The sequence below is a fragment of the Heterodontus francisci genome, chromosome 8 (assembly GCF_036365525.1).
Source record: "Heterodontus francisci isolate sHetFra1 chromosome 8, sHetFra1.hap1, whole genome shotgun sequence".
NCBI classification, from domain to species: domain Eukaryota; kingdom Metazoa; phylum Chordata; class Chondrichthyes; order Heterodontiformes; family Heterodontidae; genus Heterodontus; species Heterodontus francisci.
In genome coordinates, this window is record NC_090378.1 from 117297203 (window position 1) to 117321710 (window position 24508).

Below are 24508 nucleotides of genomic sequence, written 5' to 3' on the forward strand. Positions count from 1 at the left end.
GCAAGCATGCCATATGCCTTCTTCACCACCCTGTAAACCTGTGTTGCCACTTTCAGGGAACTATGTACTTGCACCCCAAGGTCTCTCTGCGCAAGAACACTCCCCAGGGCCCTGCCATTCACTGTATATGTCCTGCCCTGGTTTAACTTCCCAAAATGCATCACTTCACACTTGTCTGCGTTAAATTCTATTTGTCACTCCCTTGCCCACTTTCCCAGTTGATCTATATCCTGTTGTAACCAAAGACAACCTTCTTCACTGTCCACTATACCACCAATTTCGGTGTCATCTGCAAACTTATTAATCATGCCCCTTACATTCACATCCAAGTCATTAATATATATGACAAACAACAGAGGGCCCAGCACCGATCCCTGCGGCACACAACTGGCCTCCAATCTGAAAAACAACCCTCCACTACCACCCTCTGCCTCCTATCACCAAGCCAATTTTGTATCCAATTTACGAGCTCACCCTGGATCCCATGTGTTCGAACCTTCTGGACCAGCCTATCATGCGGGACCTTGTCAAAGGCCTTGCTAAAGGCCATGTAGACAACGTCCATTGCCCTGCTCTCGTCAATCCTCTTGGTCACCTCCTCGAAAAACTCAATCAAATTCGTGAGACATGATTTCCCACGCACAAAGCCATGCTGACTATCCATAATCAGACCATGCCTCTCCAGAGGCATATAAATCCTGTCTCTCAGAATCCCTTCCAATAACTTTCCCACCACTGATGTAAGGCTCACCGGCCTGTAGTTCCCTGGCTTATCCCTGCTGCCCTTCTTAAATAAAGGCACAACATTAGCTTTCCTCCAGTCTTCCGGTACCTCACCCGTGGCTAATGATGATACAAAAATCTGTGCCAGGGCCCCAGCAATCTCCTCCCTTGCTTCCCATAGCATCCTAGGATACACCTGGTCAGGCCCTGGGGATTTATCCACCTTAATGCGCTTCAAAGCCTCCAGCACCTCCTCCTTTGTAATGTTGATATGCTCCAGGATATCGGTGTTCCCTCCCTTGAACTCACTAGCTTCCATGACCTTCTCCACGGTAAATACGGACGAGAAATATTCATTTCAGACCTCGCCCATTTTCTGTGGCTCCACACATAGATTGCCACACTGATCCTTAATGGGACCTACTCTCTCCCTAGCTACCCTTTTACTCTTAATATACTTATAGAATCTTTTAGGATTCTCCTTGATCTTATCTACCAGGGAAATCTCATGGCCCCTTTTCACCCTCCTAATTTCCTTATTAAGTGTAGTCCTACATCCCCTATACTCCTCGAGGGACTCGCTCGATCCCAGCTGCCTATACCTGACATATGCTTCCTTCTTTGTCCTGACCAGACCCTCAATATCCCACGTCAACCAAGGTTCCCTAAAATTGCCAGCCTTGCCCTTCCATCTAACAGGAACATGCCGGCCCTGAACTCTTCCTATCTCACTTTTAAAAGCCTCCCACTTGCCAGATGTCCCTTTACCTGTAAACAGCCTCTCCCATTCAACTTTTGAGAGTTCCTGTCTGATGCCATCAAAATTAGCCTTCCCCCAATTTAGGACTTCAACCTGAGGACCAGTCCTGCCCTTTTCCATATCTATCTTGAAGCTAATAGAGTTATGGTCATTGGTCCCAAAGTGCTCCCCCACTGACACATCACCCACCTGCCCATCCTCAGTTCCTAAGAGGAGATCGTGTGTAGCCCCTTTTCTAGTAGGGCCATCCACATACTGCTTCAGAAAACTATCCTGCACACACTTAACAAATTCTTCCCCATCTGATCCCTTAGCACTAAGGCAGTCCCAGTCAATATTAGGGAAGTTAAAATCACTTACTATTACAACCCTATAATTCCTACCCCTATCTGTGATTTCCCTATATATATGCTCCTCCACTTCCCTCTGACTATTGGGGGGCCTACAGTATAATCCCATCAAAGTGATCACCCCTTTCTTATTATATTAAAAGCAAAATACTGCAGATGCTGGAAATCTGAAATAAAAACAAGAAATGCTGGAACCACTCAGCAGGTCTGGCAGCATCTGTGGAAAGAGAAGCAGAGTTAACTTTTCGGGTCAGTGACCCTTCTCCGGAATCCCTTTCTTATTTCTGAGTTCTACCCATATGGCCTCGCTGGACATTCCTCCTGGGATATCCTCCCTAAGTACTGCCGTGATGTCCTCCCTAATCAATAGTGCAACTGCCCCTCCTCTCTTACCTCCACGTCTGTCACACCAGAAGGATCGGTACTCCGGAACATTGAGCTGCCAGTCCTGCCCATCTCTCAACCACTTTTCTGTAATAGCTATAATATCACAATCCCATGTACCGATCCATTCTCTGAGTTTATCTGCCTTACCTGTAAGGTTTCTTGCGTTAATGTAAATGCAGTTTAGCCTACCAGACCTTTCACGCTCCCTGTCCTGCCCCTGTCCGGCCTGCCTACTTGACTTGCTTGCTTTAACCTTTACATTTGCCTCAACTATCTTATCTGAGAGACTACTACTTTGGGTCCCACCCCCCTGCAAGACTAGTTTAAACAGTCCGGAGTAGTGCTAGCAAATCTTCCCGCAAGGATATTGGTCCCCCTCCAGTTTAGATGCAACCAGTCCTTCTTGTACAGGTCACCTCTGCACCAGAAGAGATCCCAATGATCCAAGTAGCTGAAGCCTTCCCGCCTACACCAGTTCTTCAGCCACGCATTCATTTGCCTAATCGCCCTATTCCTACCCTCACTAGCACGTGGCACAGGGAGTAATCTTGAGATTACAACCCTCGAGGTCCTGCTTTTTAACCTTCTGCCTAACTCCCTGCATTCACTTTGCAGGACCTCATCTCTTTTCCTGCCTATGTCGTTAGTACCAATTTGGACCACGACCTCTGGCTGCTCACCCTGCCCTTTCAGAATGTCCTGCAGCCGCTCCGAGACATCCTTTACCCTAGCACCAGGGAGGCAACATACCATCCTGGAGTCTCGTTTGTGGCCACAGAAACGTCTATCTGCACCCCTTACGATAGAATTCACTATCACCATAGCTCTTCCAACCCTTTTCCTCCCCTGCTGTGCAGCAGAGCCCTCCGTGGTGATGCGAGCTTGCCTGGTGCTGCTTTCCCCTGGGAGGTAATCCCCGCCCCCCCCAACAGTATCCAAAGCCGTATATCTGTTTGAGGAGGGATGGCCACAGCGAACTCCTGCACTACCTGCCTACGCCTACTACTCCGTCTGGTGATCACCCATCTCTTTTCTGCCTGTACAGCCATTACCTGCGGTGTGACCACCTCACTAAACGTGCTATCCACGACTTCCTCAGCATCACGGATGCTCCACAGTGAATCCACCCGCAGCTCCAGCTCCGCAATGCAGGTAGCCAGTAGCTGCAGCTAGATACACTTGCTGCACACAAGGTCACCAGGGACACTGGAAGCGTCCCTGATTTCCCACATAGCGCAGGAGGAGCATATCACGGGGCTGAGCTCTCCTGTCATGACTTACCCTGAGGTTAATTAGTTACTCCCTGAATTAAAAAAATACTAATTACACGAGGGGCCTTGCTCTACCCACTTCAATATAAAGTCCTTAAAAAAACACTTTAGTAGTGCTCACCTTATCACCAGAGGTTTTATTTTCAACAAAAAAAACAACTTTCCCCTTATTTTTTTGAGATATTCTAACAGCTGCTACTCACCAACCAATCATCTTGCAGCTCTCCTGTGATGTCACTGTCGGCTTTTTTTTTCAAAACTCAGGCGCGCTGGAAGAGCTCTGACTGCTCTCACACAGGTCCTCTCTGCTCCTGTCCCGGAAGGTAAGAGGACTATTGGCTGGTCTTACTCAGTCTCCTTCTTTCCCGCTGTCTCTGCTCTTTTTAAACACCACAGGTCTCACTCAGTCTCCTTCTTGCCCGCTGCCGCTGCTCTTTTTAAACACCGCTGGTCTCACTCAGTATCCTTCTCTCCCGCTGTCGCTGCACTTTTCAAACACCGCTGATCTCACTCAGTATCCTTCTCTCCCGCTGTCGCTGCTCTTTTTAAACACCGCTGCTCTCACTCAGTCTCCTTCTTTCCCGCTGCCGCTGCTCTTTTTAAACACCGCTGGTCTCACTCAGTCTCCTTCTTTCCCGCTGTCGCTGTACTTTTTAAACACCACTGGTCTCACTCAGTCTCCTTCTTTCCCGCTGTCACTGCTGTTTTTAAACACCGCCGCTCTCACTCAGTCTCCTTCTTTCCTGCCGTCTCTGCTCTTTTTAAACACCGCTGCTCTCACTCAGTCTCTTTCCCGCTGCTGCTGCTCTTTTTAAACACTGCTTCCCTCACTTCCTCTACACCTTTCAGTATTCTCCCTTTAATTGTGTATTCCTTTGCCTGGTTTGACCTCCCCAAATTTTTTTTATTCATTCATGGGACGTGGGCGTCGCTAGTTAGGACAGCATTTATTGCCCATCCCTAATTACCCTTGAGAGGTGGTGGTAAGCTGCCTTCTTGAACCATTGCAGTCTATGAGGGGTAGGTACTTCCACAGTGCTGTTAGGAAGGGCATTGCCTCACACTTCTCCAGATTGAATTCCAATTGTCACTTTTGTGCCCACCTGACCAGTCCATCGATATCTTCCTGCTGTCTTCAGCTATCCTCCTCACTATCAACCACAGGCCAATTTTTGTGTCATCTGCAAACTTCTTGATCATGTCCCTACATTTCTGTCCAAATCATTAATTATTTACCACAGAAAGCAGGGGCCCTGGTACTGAGCCTTGTGGAATATCACTGGAAACAGCCTTCCAGTCACAAAAAGACCCGTCAACAATTTGTTTTACTGCCACAGCCAATTTTGTATCCAGTTTGCGATATTTCCCGGGAACCCATGGGCTTTTTTTTTAACCAGTGTGCCATGTGGGACCTTGTCAAAAGCCTTGCTAAAATAAAGATTAGAATCGTAAGGTGCTTGATGGCTGGCACAGACACGATGGGCCGAAGGGTCTGTTTCTGTGCTGTATAACTCTATGACACTATATAGACTACATCAACTGCACTACCCTCATCAATTCTCCTTGTTACATCTTCAAAAAATTCAATCAAGTTCGTCAGACAAGATGTCTTTTTGTATTCGTTCATGGAATGTGGGCATCGCTGGCTAAGCCAGCATTTATTGCCCATCCCTAATTGCCCTTGAATTGAGTGGCTTGCTAGGCCATTTCAGAGAGCATTTTTTTTAGAGTCTACCACATTGCTGTGGGTCTGGGGTAGGCGGTGGCGTAGTGGTATTATCACTGGACTACTAGCCCAGAGACCCAGGGCATTTCTCTGGGGACAAGGGTGCGAATCTCACCACAGCAGAAGGTGGAATTTGAATTAAATTAATAAATCTGGAATTAAAAGCTAGTCTAATGATGGCCATGAAACCATTGTTGATTGTTGTAAAAACCCATCTGGTTCACTAATGTCCTTTAGGGAAGGAAATCTGCTGTCCTTACCTGGTCAAGCCTACATGTGACTCCAGACCCACAGCAATGTGGTTAACTCTTACATCCCCTCTGAAATTGCCTAGCAAACCCTCAGTTGTACCTAACCGCTACAAAGTCAATAAAAAGGAATGAAACCGGGCGGACCACCCAGCATCAACCTCGGCACCGGAAACAACAACGGCAAACACAGCCCTGTTGACCCTGCAAAGTCCTCCTTACTAACATCTGAGGGCTTGTGCCAAAGTTGGGAGAGCTGTCCCACAGACTAGTCAAGCAACAGCCTGACATGGTCATACTCACGGAATCATACCTTACAGACAATGTCCCAAACACTGCCATCACCATCCCCGGGTATGTCCTGTCCCACCGGGAGGACAGACCCACCAGAGGTGGCGGGACAGTGGTATACAGTAGGGAGTAGAGCTGCCCTGGGAGTCCTCAACATCGACTCCGGACCCCATGAGGTCTCATTGCATCAGGTCAAATATGGGCAAGGTAACCTCTACTGATTACCACCTACCGCCCTCCCTCAGCTGATGACTCAGTACTCCTCCATGTTGAACACCACTTGGAGGAAGCACTGAGGGTGGCAAGGGCACAAAATGTACTCTGGATGGGGGACTTCAATGTCCATCGCCAAGAGTGGCTCGGTAGCACCACTACTGACCGAGCTGGCGGAGTCCAAAAGGACATATCTTCTAGACTGGGTCTGCGGCAGGTGGTGGGGGAACCAACACGAGGGAAAAACATACTTGATTTCGTCCTCACCAATCTGCCTGCTGCAAATGCTTCTGTCCATGACAGTATTAGTAGGAGTGACCACCGCACAGTCCTTGTGGAGACGAACTCCCGCCTTCACATTGAGGATACCATCCGTCGTGTTGCGTGGCACTATCACCCTGCTGAATGGGATAGATTTCGAACAGATCTAGCAATGTAAAACTGGGCATCCATGAGGCGCTGTGGGCCATCAGCAGCAGCAGAATTGTACTCAACCACAATCTGTAACCTCATGGCCCGGCATATCCCCCACTCTACCATTACCATCAAGCCAGGAGACCATCCCTGGTTCAATGAAGAGTGCAGGAGGGCATGCCAGGAGCAGCACCAGGCACACCTCAAAATGAGGTGTCAACCTGGTGAAGCTGCAACACAGGACTATCTGCGTGCCAAATTGCATAAGCAGCATGCAATAGACAGAGCTAAGCGATCCCATAACCAACGGATCAGATCTAAGCTCTGCAGTCCTGCCACATCCAGCCGTGAATGGTGGTGGACAATTAAACAACTAACTGGAGGAGGTGGCTCCACAAATATCCCCATCCTCAATGATGGGGGAGCCCAGCACATCAGTGCGAAAGATAAGGCTGAAGCATTTGCAACAATCTTCAATCAGAAGTGCTGATTTGATAATCCATCTCGGCCTCCACCTGAAGTCCCCAGCATCACAGATGCCAGACTTCAGCCAATTCGATTCACTCCGCGTGATATCAAGAAACGACTGAAGGCACTGGATACTGCAAAAGCTATGGATCCTGACAATATTCCGGCAATAGTACTGAAGACCTGTGCTCCAGAACTTGCCACGTGCCTAGCCAAGCTGTTCCAGTACAGCTGCAACACTGGCATCTACCCTGCAATGTGGAAAATTGCCCGGGTATGTCCTGTACACAAAAAGCAGGACAAGTCCAACCCGGCCAATTGCTGCCTCATCAGCCTACTCTCAATCATCAATAAAGTGATGGAAGGTGTCATCAACAGTGCCATCAAGCGGCACTTGCTTAGCAATAACCTGCTCAGTGACGCTCAGTTTGGGTTCCGCCAGGGCCACTCAGCTCCTGACCTCATTACAGACTTGGTTCAAACATGGTCAAAAGAGCTGCACTCAAGAGGTGAGGTGAGAGTGACTGCCCTTGTCATCAAGGCAGCATTTGACCGAGTATGGCATCAAGGAGCCCGAGCAAAAGTGAGGTCAATGGGAATCAGGGGGGAAACCCTCCACTGGCTGGAGGCAGACATAGCGCAAAGGAAGATGGTTGTGGTTGTTGGAGGTCAATCATCTGAGCTCCAGGACATCACTGCAGGAGTTCCTCAGGGCAGTGTCCTAGGCCCAACCATCTTCAGCTGTTTCATCAATGACCTTTCTTCAATCATAAGGTCAGAAGTGGGGATGTTCGCGGATGATTGCACAATGTTCAGCACCATTCGTGACTCCTCAGATACTGAAGCAGTCCGTGCAGAAATGCAGCAAGACCTGGACAAAAGACAGGCTTGGGCTGATAAGTGGCAAGTAACATTCACGCCGCACAAGTACCAGACAATGACCATCTCCAACAAGAGAGAATCTAACCATCTCCCCTTGACATTCAACGGCATTACGATTGCTGAATCCCCCACTATCAACATCCTAGGGGCTACCATTGACCAGAAACTGAACTGGAGTAGCCATATAAATACCATGGCTACAAGAGCAGGTCAGAGGCTAGGAATCCTGAGGCGAGTAACTCACCTCCTGACTCCCCAAAGCCTGTCCACCATCTACAAGGCACAAGTCAGGATTGTGATGGAATACTCTCCACTTGCCTGGATGGGTGCAGCTCCAAAAACACTCAAGAAGCTCGACACCATCCAAGACAAAGCAGCCCACTTGATTGGCACCCCATCTACAAACATTCACTCCCTCCACCACCAACGCACAGTGGCAGCAGTGTGTAGCATCTACAAGATGAACTGCAGAAATGCACCAAGGCTCCTTAGACAGAACCTTCCAAACCCGCGACCTCTACCAACTAGAAGGACAAGGGCAGCAAATACATGGGAACACCACCACCTGCAAGTTCCCCTCCAAGACACACACCATCCTGACTTGGAACTATATCACCATTCCTTCACTGTCGCTGGGTCAAAATCCTGGAACTCCCTTCCTAATGGCAATGTATACTTACCCCAAATGGACTGCAGCAGTTCAAGAAGGCAGCTCACCACCACCTTCTCAAGGGCAAGTGGGATGGGTAATAAATGCTGGCCTGGCCAGCGTCACCCACATCCCATGAATGAATAAAAAAAAACATGTAGGCCAGACCAGGGAACAAATCCATGCTGACTATCCTTGGCCTTTTTAAGTGACAGTGTATCCTGTCTCTCAGAATTGATTCCAATAATTGGCCCTCCACTGAGGTTAGACTGACTAGCCTGTAATTATTTGGTCTATCGGTACAATGTTAGCAGTCCTCCAATCCTCCGGCACCACACCTGTATTCAGTGAGGACTGGAAAATGATAGATAGACCCTCCATGGCCTCTTTTAACAGCCTGGGATACATTTCATCCGGCCCTGGTGGTTTATCCGTTTTCAAGGATACGAATCCCAGTAATGCTACCTTTTTTCCTATGTTTATCACATCCAATAATTAACACCCATATTCCTTAACTACAATATTTGCATTGTCCCCTCTTTTGTAAAGACAGATGCAAAGTATTCATGAAGAACTATACCAACATCTTCCACCCCAACACATAGGTTACCTTTTTGATCTTTTATGGGCCCTACTCTTTCCTTATTTATCCTTTTACTCTTAATGATTTGATAAAACATCTTTGGATTCACCTTGATTTTGCTTGCCAATATTCTTTCATGCCCTCTCTTTGCTTTCCTAATTTCCTTTTTGATTTCACTCCTCCACTTTCTCGGTGTCGGACATAAGCTTTCCTTTTTTGCCTTATCTTACCCTGTAACCTCCTTGACATCCATGGGACTTTAGATCTGGCCATCACACCCTTTTTCTTTGTGGGAACATATTTACTCTGCCGCCCTTGAATCTCCCCTTTGAATACTTCACACTGCTCTGACATTGATTTACCTTCAAGTAACTGTTTCCAGTCTGCTTTAGCTAAATCACTCCTCAGCTTAGTAAAATTAGCCTTGCCCCAATTGAGAACTCTTAACTAAAATAAAACCAAAATACTGCAGATGCTGGAAATCTGAAATAAAAACAGAAAGTGCTGGAAAAATTCAGCAGGTTTGGCAGCATCTGTGGAGAGAGAAGCAGAGTTAACGTTTCAGGTCAGTGACCCTTCTTCAGAACTGGCAGATATAAGAAATGTAAAAGATTTTAAGCAAGTAAAGTGGGGGTGGGGCAAGAGATAACAAAAGGGAAGGTATTGATAGAACAAGGTCACAGAATAGCTGACCAGAAGGTCATGGATCAAAGGCAAACACTATGTTAATGGTGTGCTGATAGACAAAGCATTGGTACAGATAGAGTGTTAATGGACTGAAAACCGAACAGCACAAACATGAAAAAAGTGGGTAGGCACAGTAGAAACAAACTGAACAAACTAAAATAAAATAAACTCAAAAAAAAGAAAACATAGCTAAAGATAAAAGTAAAATGGGGGGCCCGTCATGCTCTGAAATTATTGAACTCAATGTTCAGACCGGCAGGCTGTAGCGTGCCTAATCGGTAAATGAGATGCTGTTCCTCGAGATTGCATTGATGTTCACTGGAACACTGCAGCAATTCCAGGACAGAGATGTGAGCATGAGAGCAGGGGTGGTGGGGGGAGGTGTTGAAGTGGCCAGCAACCGGAAGCTCAGGGTCATGCTTTCGGACTGAGCGGAGATGTTCCGCAAAGCGGTCACCCATTCTGCGTTTGTCTCCCCTCTTAAGCTGTAGAGGAGACCACATTGTGAGCAGCGAATACAGTATACTACATTGGAAGAGGCACAAGTAAATCGCTGCTTCACCTGAAAGGAATGTTTGGGGCCTTGGATAGTGAGGAGAGAGGAGATGGGCAGGTGTTACACCTCCTGCGCTTGCAGGGGAAGTTGCCGTGGGAAGGGGACGAAGTGGTGGGAGTAATGGAGGAGGGGACCAGAGTGTCGCGGAGGGAATAATCCCTTCGGAATGCTGACAGGGGAAGGGAGGGGAAGATGCCTTTGGTAGTGGCATCATGCTGGAGGTGGTGGAAATGGCGGAGGATGATCCTTTGGATCAAGGCTGAGGCTAGAAAGTGAGGACAAGGGGAACCCTGTCATGGTTCTGGGAAGGAGGGGAAGGCATGAGGGTAGAGGTGCCGGAAATGGGCTGGACATGGTTGAGGGCCCTGTCAACCGCAGATGTGGCGGGTGGGGCGGGGGAATCCTCAGTTGAGGAAAAAGGAAGACATATCAGAAGCGCTGTCATGGAAGGTAGCATCATCAGAGCAGATGTGTCGGAGACAGAGAAACTGGGAGAATGGAATGGAGTCCTTATAGGAGGCAGGGTGTGAAGAATTGTAGTCAAGGTAGCTGTGGGAGTCCTTGAGAACTCTTAACTCCTGTTCTATCCTTGTCCTTTTCCATAATTATGTTAAAACTGACTGAATTCTGATCACTACCACCAAAATGCTCTCCCACTGCCACTCCTTCCACCTACCCGGCATCATTTCTGAAAACTAAGTCCAAAACTGCACCCTCTTGTTGAACTTGCTACATACTGGGAAAAAGTTCTCCTGAATGCATCCCAAGTATTCTCCCTCAATTCCTTTCACAATTAAACTATCCCAGTTAATATTGGGGAAGTTAAAATCCCCTACTATTACTCTATTACTGCACTATTGATTTTGCACCTCTCAGAGATTTGCCTACATGTCTGATCTTCTATCTCCCTCTGACTGTTTGGGGGTCTATTGTACACTCCCAGTAGTGTGATTGCCCCATTTTTGTTCCTTAGCTCAATCCAGGTGGCCTCATTTGATGAACCTTCCAACGTATCATCCCTCCTCAGAGCTGTAATAGTTTCCTTAACCAAATTGCCACTCCCCCTCCTTTCTTGTCCCCCTTCCTTTTGCATCTGAAAACCCTGTAACCAGAAACATTGAGCTGCCATTCCTGACCCTCCTTTAGCCATGTTTCATTAATAGTTATGATATCATACTGCCATGTGTCTATCTGTGCCCTCAGCTCGTCTGTTTTATTGCTATACTCCTTGCATTGAAGTCGATATCCTTGAGCACTGCCAAACTCTTTTTTTAACATTGTTTCCTTTGCCTTCCAAATTCATCCACTAATTTTCTGCCTTCCATTTTCATTTCTGACTTTGTCCCAACTGAGTCTACCTTCAGGTCCCCATCCCCCTGCCAGACTAGTTTAAATTCTCTCCAACAGCACTAGCAAAACATCCCACAAGGAACTCAGTCCCAGCTCTGTTCAGGTGCAGCCCGTCCGGCCAGTACAGGTCCCGTCTTCCCCAGAGCCAGTCCCAAGAATCTAAAACCTTCCTGCACCAACTTTCCAGCCACGCATTTATCTGTCTTATCCTTCTTTTCCTGTACTCACTTGCGCGTGGCACTGGGAGTAATCTGGAGATGACTACTTTTGAGGTCCTACTTTCTAATTTCTTACCTAGCTCAGTAAACTTTTTCTGCTGGACCACATCCGTCTTCCTACCCACGTTGTTGGTACCAACGTGGACCACGACTGCTGGCTGTTCAACCTCCATGCTCGGGAAGCTGTGCGGCTGCTCAGTGACGTCCTTGACCTTGGCACCAGGGAGTGACATACCATCCTAGATTCATGTCTGCGGCCACAGAAATGTCTCTCTGCTCCCCTATCAAATTGCCTATCACTAGCGCTCTTCCAGTCTTCCCTGTGCCCCCCTGTGCAACTGATCCACCTGTGATGCCATGGCCTTAGCTCTGGCTACATCCCCCAGATGAACCATCACTTTCCTCAGTATTCAGAACTGAATACCTTTTGGAGAGTGAAATACATTCAGGGGTCTCTTGCACTACCTGCCTGTTTCTTCTTGACCATCTGGTGGTCACCCATTCCCTCTCTCCCTGCATACTCTTAAGCTGTGGGGTGACCACATCTATAAACATGCTATCCATGAAGCTCTCATCCTCACAAACAGTGTCGCCAGCTGTTGCTGAAGTTCCAAAACCTGGAGCGAGAAATCACATCATATAAATTTTCCCCTTTATGACCAATTATCAATGTAATATTAACCATTTGTTCCTCAGTACCATATCATCAGGGGGAATCATGTAGAAGTCACTTAAATTTGTGGAGGTCAACTATTCGTATTAATGAAAGAAATATGGAAGAATTAACTGGTGAGGAATAACAATAAATCTAATAGGGAATTCAGGAAAAATGTCTTTACTCAAAAGTGGTTAGAATGTGGAACTCACTACTACCTGGGGTAGATCAGGCAAATAGCATAGATGGATTTAAGGGGAAGCTGCATAAGTACATGGGAGAAAGGAACAGAAGGGTATACCTGATACGGTTAGATGAAATAGGGTGGGAGGAAGCTCATGTGGAGCATAAAAACACCAGCATAGACCAGTTGGGTGAATGAATTCAATGTAATATGTAAATCAGATTGGGTAACTTTTGAAAGACATGGCTTAACAGCTGGAAATCTGGGACAGGTCCAATCGTGCACTTGTTCAAGTTTCAAATACATGGAATAGAAAGGAAGGAGAAATTGCACCATAACAGTGTGATTGCTGCAAGTATTTATTTACAAAATCCATTCGATGCCCTTGCTACATTACATTAAATATTGTTTATGTTCAGATCCATTATTTCATGAAACTACTGTTCATATTTCAAGGCAGCTTCACTAGCTATGGGGAAATAAGGAATAAACCTTTGCCATCAAGCATCATTCTAGCAGTTTTCCCACTTACCTGGGCAATTGATTCTACTCCGTGCAGATACCTGAATACAAATAAAGCTACTGAGAATTTGGCAGTGGAAACTACTGTGGGAATTAAGGGGTGAATAAACTGCTATGTTAATCTGTTTTTACTGTTTAGCTTCAATTAAATTGTGCAAGTTGTAGTCTGCTGCAGAATTTATGGGTTGCTATATTTTAATATGGATGCTTTGAAGAAAATCTTACAGTAATGCTAGTTCACAGAATCACAAAATTGTGACAGCACAGAAGGAGGCCATTCGGCCTGCCGTCTGTGCTGGCTCTGCGAAAGAGCAATTTATCTAGTACCACTCTCCGGCCTTCTCCCCATACCCTTGCACATTCTTTCTTTTCCGGTAACAATCCAATTCCCTCTTGAATGCCTCAATTGAACCTGCCTCCACCACACTCTCAGGCAGTGCATTCCAGATCCGAACCACTTGCTGCGCGAAAAGGTTTTTCCTCATGTCACTTTTGCTTCTTTTGCCAATGACCTTAAATCTGTGCCCTCTTGCTCTTGATCCTTCCACCAAAGGGAACAGTTTTTCCTATCTACCCTGTCCAGACCCCTCATGATCTTGAATACCTCTATCAAATCTCCTCTCAACTTTCTCTTCTCCAAAGAAAACAGTCCCAACTTCTCCATTCTTGAGGAGCCTAAGACTAGAGGCATAGTCTAAAAATTAGGTCAGACCTTCCAGAAGTAAAACACTTCTGCACAAAAAAGATGGTAGAAGTTCAGAACTCTCTTCTGCAAACAGCAACTGATGCGAGATTAATTGTTAATTTTAAATCTAAGATTGATAGATGTTTGTTAATTGAAGGTATTAAGGGATATGTGAAGGTATATTGGGTAAAGACAGGTCTATGGAGTTAAGTCACAGATCAGCCATCATCTCATTGAATGGCTGAGCATGCGTGAGGGGCTAAATGGGTCTTTGTCCTAGGTGTGTCAATGCCTTACATTATGATTAAGTTGTATACCTTATATCTGAAATTATGTTTGCTAAGCTATGAAATGTATATTTGTATGCTATATTGCAAAGATTATTAAAGAGAGTATCTGCTGTAGTACGATTGCAGAAATGGCTTTGACAGTTATAGCAGAAGTGGCTTTTGAGATAAGGCAGGATGCCTAATGACAACCATAATTGTGCCCCTACTGGTAAAAATCTGATCTTTTAAACTTTTGTAAGAACTTGTTAAAATAAACAGGAACCATTTGTTAGTGTGTACATGCTGGCAGAGAAAGAGACAAGGTATGGACAATGACATCAACTCTGAACTAATCATATAAGCTATGTTGGATTGTGGACTAATATGACTTTGAGGAAACCACAGAGAAGGATAAAAGAAGGAGGTTGAGAACCATGGAAACAAACTGATTCGAAGGAAAAAACAGACTACAATCAGCAGCACACTTGAAGAAAGTAGACTGCGCCACAGCGGCTCGGGAAGCAAGACTGAGGAAACTCTGCACTCTGCTATATAACTACTGCCATTATTAAATATTGCATTGTAAATTCTGACTGTGCTGAATAAACTCTATTTTGATTAAGAATAACACAGTCTGTACCCCCACCCCACACAAACACACAAAAAACTTACACTACTTGCATATTTGTGCTGTCGGACTTTGTAAACTTCCTATCTCTCTCAGTCCATGACAACCTCTTTCAGATTTTCTGGATCTGGAGAAAATTTAGAGGTTGACTATTCCAGTCTTTTGTAACAAAAAAAATCAGTTTCTCTGTATATTCTATTTTTTTATAGCAAATTATGGTGTTACCCCAGCAAAAGGCTTAGTGACAGCTCAGAATCCTGGGTTTAAATCAGTCCTAGGCAAGTGTTACGGAATCAAGGAAGGTAATGGAGATTAGACACAGATCAACCATGATGGAATTGTATGGAGGAATAATTCAAAGAGACTGAAAGACCTATTCCTGTTTCTCTTTAGTTCTTAGCTTACACTAACAAACTGTCTCCTGACAATGCAGAGTGATCGCAGACGTCATCCGAGTGTCAGAACACTTGCCAACATTAATCTGACATCACCACTAACCGACTGTCCGAGTGGTTGGGTGGGAGGGAAGTGTGAACGGTTGGGCAGGAGGGAGCGGGGAAGAGAAGCCATTGCGGAGTGCATGCACTTTTCTGTGTGAGACTGAGCAGCGCCATCTTTATTACAGGCAGCTGACATCACTGACAGCGGCATTTCAGTCAATGATACTGTACATTTGTCAGGCATGAGTAGTACACCATCCAGTGGTTGCGTTATCAACAAACACATTCTTATGCTAATTGGTTAATGACCATTAGTTTTGTACACTGATATATTTGGGAAAAAATCAGGATATAAATGCAGCAGAGTTTGATAAACCTGAAGTTTCTGGAGGAAACAGGCCCGGAAGATTTTGTCTGGTTAAGTCTGGAGGGAACAAATATGAATGAGGGTTTTAGCGCAGTTAGACTGAGATAGGGGTGGAGGCAGTCTTTGTCATGGAGAGGATATGGGATGGAACTGGACTCTAAAGTTGTCAACAATGGTTACAGCCAGGACACTAACCTGAGAGGTTCACAGAATGGGTGATGATGGAGTGACAGGGGTCAATGACTGGCTGGAGGAATTATGGCTCGTGCAAGACTGAATGTCAGGCAAGTAGTTGGACATAATAATGGGAGTGGAGAAGTGGAGAGAGTGGTGAATAAATAGTTGCACTAATACGGAGAACAGAGGAAAGGTGATAGAGAAGGATGGTACGGTCAACTTTGTCAAAGGTTGCAGGAGAGTCAGGGAGCAGGTCAAGGAGGACTAGGAGGGAGAATGCGCTGCCACAGCACAGAGAATGTTGTTCATGGCTTTGGTTTGGGCTATTTCAGTGAGTGGAGCAGTAATCCGATTGGCGGGATTCAACAAGAAGCTGGAGTGTTAGGCAGGGTTCGGAGACAACAACACATTCAAGTCTCTGGTAGAAATGAAAGGTGAGAGATAGGGCAATTGTTAACTAGAACAGAGGGTTCAAAGGGACACTTGTTTGGGGAGTTCCATGATGATGACAAGGATAATGCTGGATGAGAGAATGATCTGCAACGCCAGCTCTGATGGGTCTGAGGAAGGTGTTCGGAGAACAGCAGCTCAATGGCAATGGCGTTAAGAGAGAAAGAAGTAGGTATTGTGGGCAAAATAAGGTTCCCAACAAACCTGAAATGACCTGCACAACACAGCCTTTCCAGTTCAACATTCAACCTCAAGCCTATGTAGTCGTGATCATCCACTATCAGAAAACTCAATATTCCTTCATCCCAGTACCCTTCTGCATCACAGCTGTAACTTGGATTTCCATGTAGAGAATTTGTTGCACATTAACTACCATGTTCAAAAGCATTAGGTATACTGTAAGGCAAGTAAACCATCAATAAATAAAATTAGATTGCCTCAACGATATTATTTTTCAAACCTTGTACTGCCCACATAACCAGCAACTTTATCAAATTCCAAAGATCTTGGCTGTGGTCCTGTGTTGATTGAGTTTTTTTTCTTTTACACTGTTAGGTTATTTGAGCTTAAAATCAGCACTGATTTGCAATGACCGACTGTAAACAGCTGGGCCAGAATCCCAGCTGATCATTTCCAACTGCAATTAGATATCAGATGTGAAACTACTTTGGTGGAAAAAATTGAAACACCAGAAAGAACAGCTCCAGGTCAAAATAATCTAAATTGAATCCAAAGGCAACAAAAAGGCCTTTCTTTGATTATGAATAAGCATCTCCAGTCCCTGTAAATGCTCAAAAATGTTTCCACAAATAATTTGTACAGGCACATTTCACGCAAGCGTCTGTGGGATCACTCGTCCGGGCAATAGTGCTTACAGGATGTATCTGAAGTTTGCTTTAGATTAAATATGAAAACACACATGTAAACATGACCATAATTAATTATTGGTAAATAGCATCAACAAGATGAATGCAAGTACGTTTACAGCATTTACCGAAGATGGCGAAGCTTCAATTTTATTGCTAACATTTGATGTTACATCTTGCTGAAACTTTCCCTTGCTTTAGTCCTCGACACCCTATTTACCAAATTTGGGTAAATGTATTCCAGATGTTATCGAATGGACAATTGTCATGTAATCTCTATATCATAACTATCTCGGTCCCAGCGTAATCCTGATATTGGCATTTCTATATATGTAAATTAGTTATTGCAGAGGAGGAAAGGAAGAAGGGAGATAAAACTGTATTCACCCCCAACCATCTTGCACTCTTGTTGGGTGCTTGTTGTATCTGCACTTCCTTCAAGGTAACATTATAAACCACTCCTTCCTTTACCTCTCTTACCCTGTCTTGGATTGAATTGCGATGTGGAAGAACCAAACCCAAAACAGAGTAAATCCCTCTGGAGAAGCTGCTGAAACTTTGCAGCTAGAATTCAAATACAGTGCTGTGTCTAATTAGAGACCCCTGGAGGGAGAATTGAAGAAACTGGGTCTACTCCATGTACTGCTCTCAAAATGGCAGGAAAGTATTCCGCAGCAAAGCTCATGGGGACTTCAAGCACTTTAGGGAGTCTTTGCGACATTAATTAAATTGACAAGAAATGCAAACTGCTCCCATTTCAAAGTTTGAGCAAAGAAACATTCAACACACTTGCCATTCCCCATTGCATGTTATTCCTGACACCCAGAACACAGAATCCCTTCACACAGTGAAACAGGTTGAAAAAGTTTCTAGTTTTAGAATCAATATAAATCCGCATATCAGTGTTTAAACTAACTGAGATAGATGATATGGAGTTAGTTACCTACGACACAGTATGTATGACATACATGAATGAATGTACAAGATGCCAATGAGAGAAAAGTGTCCTATCCTCTCCCAACTCATGACCCAGCATCTTCCTGAGAACATGTTGGGAAACCCCGAGGGCTCAATCTTGATTTAATTTTGGTACCAAATGGATATTACAGAAACAGCATCATTTCGAGGACACATGTTGAAAATCTTTTGCTTCAGTTTCCCCTTTGGCTAGAAGCAAATTAAGCCGAATTGATGTTGGCACAATAGGAATCAATTAAAAATTTAATCTCAGACTTTACTAAGGATCCCATGAGATCATGAAGGATTTTTGTTGTAGCTCAAGCATGAAAAAAAAACTTGTGGAATATCAATTTCATTTAAAATTTATAGTCAGCAGAAAGGACAACGTAATATTTTTCAGACATGGCACTACACTAAGGCCAACTTATTAAGTGACAAGGAATGCTAGCCAGAAGGTGCTTTGGTACTGGTTCCCTTAGACCCAATGCTTAAATGGAACACAAAGAGAAGCATAACCAACTTTTACCATTTATGCTTCCAAGGTAACCACTTGTTATCTTCCTCTTCATGATGTTGAAGCACTCTGATCTGAAGTTTTAGCAATCCTGTTACATACACCAAAGCCAAGCAACACAGTAACTTAGTGGAACAAGTCCATTTCTGGCACAGAGTTCAGCTGCAAATCCTCCCACTGTATGTAAAGCAACGATTTTCCTGTTTGTATTCCCAAACTTAAACCTTTGTTTCCAATGTCCATTTCCACGTCCTCTGCAAAAAATTCTAACCGCTGTTCTGGCCACACAATAGCCCATCTCCTTCGCATACTCTGTTTATCGACATATAATTTCAGAAGCAAGATTAGACCCCAGTAAATTGTGAGCTGGAAAAAGAATGTTCTGTCAGCATTAGAACAAAGGGAAGGAGTGCTGGAGAGAGGCGGGTTTTCAGGCATCATTAGCTGCTTGTGTAGATTTGCATGAAAAATTAAAATCAGACCAACTCAATTGAGCTATCTACACTGCACAACCCAGTAGTCTATGAAGAAAGAAAAACATCTACGGTGGTATGGACAGGTGAAAGATGATAGGGATGATTTCCACTTTTCACCTCCCAATTGACTGCACACAAAGTGTTTTCAAAAGTATTTTCAACCCTGAGCATTTTATTGGTCAAATTAACAGTCAAATGACAGGTTTTTGCCGCAGGATTAAAAGACATAAATATTTCTGAAACAATATCCAAAAATTCGCAACTTCACCCATTCATACACGCACACACACAAGAAAAGATAGAGATTAAAGGATAGCATGCATTTTTAAAAATTCATTCATGGGATGTGGGCATCGCTGGCCAGGCCAGCATTTATTGTCCATCACTAATTGCCCTTGAGAAGGCGGTGGTGAGCTGCCTTCTTGAACCGCTGCAGTCCATTTGGGGTAGGTATACCCACAGTGCTGTTCGGAAGGGAGTTCCTGGATTTTGACCCAGCGACAGTGAAGGAACGGCGATATAGTTCCAAGTCAGGATGGTGTGTGACTTGGAAGGTAACTTGCAGGTGGTGGTGTTCCCATGCATTTGCTGCCCTTGTCCTTCTAGTTGGTAGAGATCGCAGGTTTGGAAGGTGCTGTCTGAGGAGCCTTGGTGCATTGCTGCAGTGCATCTTGTAGATGGTACACACTGCTGCCACTGTGCGTGGGTGGTGGAGGGAGTGAATGTTTGTAGATGGGATGCCAATCAAGTGGGCTGCTTTATCTTGCATGGTGTCGAGCTTCTTGAGTGTTTTTGGAGCTGCACCCATCCAGGCAGGTGCAGAGTATTCCATCACACTACTGACTTGTGCCTTGTAGATGGTGGACATGCTTTGGGGAGTCAGGAGGTGAGTTACTTACCTCAGGATCCCTAGCCTCTGACCTGCTCTTGTAGCCACGGTATTTATATGGCTACTCCAGTTCAGTTTCTGGTCAATGTTAGCCCCTAGGATGTTGATAGTGGGAGATTCAGCGATGGTAATGGCATTGAATGTAAGGGGAGATGGTTAGATTCTCTCTTGTTGGAGATGGTCATTGCCTGGTACTTGTGTGGCGCGAATGTTACTTGCCACTTATCATCCTAAGCCTCGATAGTGTCCAGGTCTTGCTGCATTTCTACATGGACTGCTTCAGTATCTGAGGAGTCACGAATGGTGCTGAACATTGTGAAATCATCAGTGAACATCCCCACTTCTGACCTTATGATTGAAGAAAGGTCATTGATGAAGCATCTGAAGATGGTTGGGCCTAGGACACTACCCTGAGGAACTCCTGCAGTGATGTCCTGGAGCTCAGATGTTTGACCTCCAACAACACAACCATCTTCCTTTGCACTAGGTATGACTCCATCCAGCGGAGGGCTTTCCCCCGATTCCCATTGACCTCAATTTTGCTGGAGCTCCTTGATGCCATACTCGGTCAAATGCTGCCTTGAAGTCAAGGGCAGTCACTCTCACCTCACCTCTTGAGTTCAGCTCTTTTGTCCATGTTTGAACCAAGGCTGTAATGAGGTCTGGAACTGAGTGGCCCTGGCGGAACCCAAACTGAGCGTCACTGAGCAGGTTATTGCTAAGCAAGTGCCGCTTGATGGCGCTGTTGATGACACCTTCCATCACTTTACTGATGAATGAGAGGAGGCTGATGGGGCAGTAATTGGCCAGGTTGGACTTGTCTTGCTTTTTGTGTACAGGAAATACCTGGGCAATTTTTCACATTGCAGGGTCGATGCCAGTGTTGTAGCTGTACTGGAACAGCTTGCTTAGGCACGTGGCAAATTCTGGAGCACAAGTCTTCAGTACTATTGCCGGACTATTATCAGGGCCTATAGCTTTTGCAGTACCCAGTGCCTTCAGTCATTGCTTGATATCACATGGAGTGAATCGAATTGGCTGAAGTCTGGCATCTGTGATGCTGGGAACTTTAGGAGGAGGCCGAAATGGATCATCAAATCGGCACTTCTGGCTGAAGATTGTTGCAAATGCTTCAGCCTTATCTTTCGCACTGATTTGCTGGGCTCCCCCATCGTTGAGGATGGGGATATTTGTGGAGCCACGTCCTCCAGTTAGTTGTTTAATTGTCCACCACCATCCATGACTGGATGTGGCAGGACTGCAGAGCTTAGATCTGATCCGTTGGTTATGGGATCGCTTAGCTCTGTTTATCGCATGCTGCTTATGCAGGTTGGCATGCAGATAATCCTGTGTTGCAGCTTCACCAGGTTGACACCTCATTTTGAGGTGTGCCTGGTGCTGCTCCTGGCATACCCTCCTGCACTCTTCATTGAACCAGGGTTGGTCTCCTGGCTTGATGGTAATGGTAGAGTGGGGGATATGACAGACCATGAGGTCACAGATTGTGGTTGAGTACAATTCTGCTGTTGCTGATGGCCCACAGAGCCTCATGGATGCCCAGTTTTCATTGCTAGATCTATTCGAAATCTATCCCATTTAGCACGGTGGTAGTGCCACACAACACGATGGACGGTATCCTCAATGTGAAGGTGGGACTTCGTCTCCACAAGCACTGTGCGGTGGTCACTCCTACCAATACTGTCATGGACAGATGTATCTGCAGCAGGCAGATTGGTGAGGACAAGGTCAAGTATGTTTTCCCCTCTTTTTGATTCCCTCACCACCTGCCGCAACCCAGTCAAGCAGATATGTCCTTTAGGACTCGGCCAGCTCGGTCAGTAGTAGTGCTACCGAGCCACTTATGGTGATGGACATTGAAGTCCCCCACCCAGAATACATGTTGTGCTCTTGCCACCCTCAGTGCTTCCTCCAAGTATTGTTCAACATGGAGGAGTACTGAGTCATCAGTTGAGGGAGGGCGGTAAGTGGTAATCAGCAGGAGATTTGCTTGTCCATGTTTGATCTGATGCCATGAGACTTCATGGGATCCAGAGTCGATGTTGAGGGCTCCCAGGGCAACTCCCTTCCTACTGTATACCATTGTGCCACCACCTCTGCTGGGTCTGTCCTGCCGGTGGGACAGGACATACCAGGGGATGGTGATGGCAGTGCCTGGGACCTTGTATGTAAGGTATGATTCCGTGAGTATGACTATGTCAGGCCGTTGTTTGACTAGTCTGTGGGACAGCTCTCCCAACTTTGGCACAACCCGCAGATGTTAGTAAGGAGGACTTTGCAGGGTTGACAGGGCTGGGTTTGCCATTGTCGGTTCCAGTTCCGAGGTTGATGCCGGGTGGTCCGTCCGGTTTCATTCCTTTTTATTGACTTCGTAGCGGTTAGATACAACTGAATGGCTTTCTAGGCCATTTCAGAGGGCATATAAGAGTCAACCACATTGCTGTGGGTCTGGAGTCACATGTAGGCCAGACCAGGTAAGGACAGCAGATTTCCTTCCCTGAAGGACATTAGCAAACCAGCTGGGTTTTTACAACTATCGACAATGGTTTCATAGCCATCATTAGACTAGCTTTTAATTCCTGATTTATTAATTGAATTCAAATTCCATCTTCTGTTGTGGTGGGATTTGAACCCATGTCCCCAGAGCAATACCCTGGGTCTCTGGGTTACTACTCCAGTGACAATACCACTACGCCACCGTCTCCCCCGATAAGTCCGATAGGTTAAATAGATTTCACTGTGAACCCTTGATGGTTTTCCTGGGAGGAAATGTTGAAACGTGCAGGCCAGTTTTTCCTTTTCCTGGTTACTGAAGTCGGAACATGGAAAGATTCACATTGTTGAATTCTTTACTGCCGACTCCTTTGGTTAAGATACAGTCAAAATTCATTGGTGCACAGTGGCACAGTGGTTAGCACCGCAGCCTCACAGCTCCAGCAACCCGGTTTCAGTTTTGGGTACTGCTTGTGCGGAGTTTGCAAGTTCTCCCTGTGATCGCGTTTGTTTCTGCCGGGTGCTCCAGTTTCCTCCCACAGCCAAAGATTTGCAGGTTGATAGGTAAATTGGCCATTGTAAATTGCCCCTAGTATAGGTAGGTGGTAGGAGAATGGTGGGGATGTGGAAGGGAATATGGTGTTAATGTAGGATTCGTATAAATGGGTGCTTGTTGGTCAGCACAGTCTTGGTGGGCCGAAGGGCCTGTTTCAATGCTGTATCTCTAAATAAAATCCTGTCACAATTTCTTGGATGGGAAATTTTCAGGGTCACTTTTCAGCCTCTGCCTCTGTTTTAAAGATCGTAATTTGGCAGGGTTCTCTTCTTGGCTAGAATTGATATCTCTCAGCCTCCTGGCTGCTGGCTTTCCGTCTCCTGCTCTCTGGCTTACTGCACATAAAAGTCCCTTTTATAATAAAGAACCTTATGAGGCTTGGTTTCTTTCAAGTGGCCAAAACTACTCTCCCCTGATATGTTCATACAATGTCTCCGAACGTGTGGCAATTGTTAGACAATGGTGTTGAATGTTGCCCATCTTGATAAAGTGGTGGTATTTCACACCTATTATCTTGGCTTGGAGTTTGGAGTCTCTGTGAAGTCATGGTCAACCCAATCCTTGAAGATAGGTACCATGAACATCGAATGGACTGATTGCATTTCAAGCTTTCTCCAAGCTGGTCCAGGTGTGACGATGAGTTCAGTCTCCAGAAGTCACCAAGTATATTCTCAGTACAGGAGAGGTCACCTGGCCTCTTACTCCATTTTGTCTTGTAGCAAAAGTGTGTCCATTTTGGAATTTAATTCTTCAGTTTACTTTATAGTTCATAATTACCCCTTGTGTGAGCATGACAACAGACGAGGAGAATGTAAACATTCCAGCCAAACATACAGTAATTAAATGTGAAGCGCCTCAAAACAAATAAAAAACAATTTTATGTTCACACACAGCCCCTTTTGCTCTGCACATTTTCTTGAACCTAAAACATCATTGATATGATGCTAATGAACTCAACAGGATTTAAGTCAGGCACAGAAACTTCGGGAAAATCCTTAACATTTTTTGGATTACAACATTTTTTGCTTCAATTAATAATTTTTGATTCCTTTCCAATCACTCCCTCTCCAGTGTGACAAAGAAAAAGCCACACTAAAGATCATCACCATTTTTAGTATAGTAGCCTTTTGGAACTCCCTTTGCTTCAGCTTCATCTGGAGCCATTTGTACCACTTTACTTAACTCGAGATCGGCTTGCTGAGCCTTGTTCAGAGAAGACTTACGGAGCATTTCTTGTGGATTATCTAAATTCTCAAAGAAAGTTTCAGATATTGTGGTGCTAATTGACCTCCGTCACTGGAACTTGTTTCGCTATTGCTCAGATCACTACACATGAAGGAAAAATTCCTGGAACCTTTTCCTGCAACTGTTCTGTCTCTTTGACGTCACTTGGTCTTTCCGTGACTATTCGAGAAGTTACTACTATGGACAACTCCTACGATTACTGTTCCAGACATTTGGTCACACTCCAGGTGCACCAGATACAAAGGTACAGGTACATACTCTCTGCCGATACCATTCATTAAAACCTTGGCATTCGGTGTGCTCCCTGTTGGAAATGTTATGCCTTTACTCAACAAAAG

At 45.3% G+C, this 24508-nt stretch overlaps 1 protein-coding gene across 1 annotated transcript in view; it reads right to left on the reverse strand.

The window, feature by feature from the left end:
* LOC137373244 (ral guanine nucleotide dissociation stimulator-like 1) overlaps window positions 1-22230 on the reverse strand; it is a 75728-nt gene extending 53498 nt beyond the window's left edge. The window contains exons 1-3 of the mRNA XM_068038094.1: window positions 22117-22230; window positions 18127-18186; window positions 17407-17583 (exon numbers count right to left, since the gene is read on the reverse strand). Of these exons, the coding sequence (XP_067894195.1) occupies window positions 17407-17583; window positions 18127-18186; window positions 22117-22230 (351 nt within the window). The remainder of the gene's footprint in view (window positions 1-17406; window positions 17584-18126; window positions 18187-22116) is intronic.
* Window positions 22231-24508: the final 2278 nt, after the last annotated feature.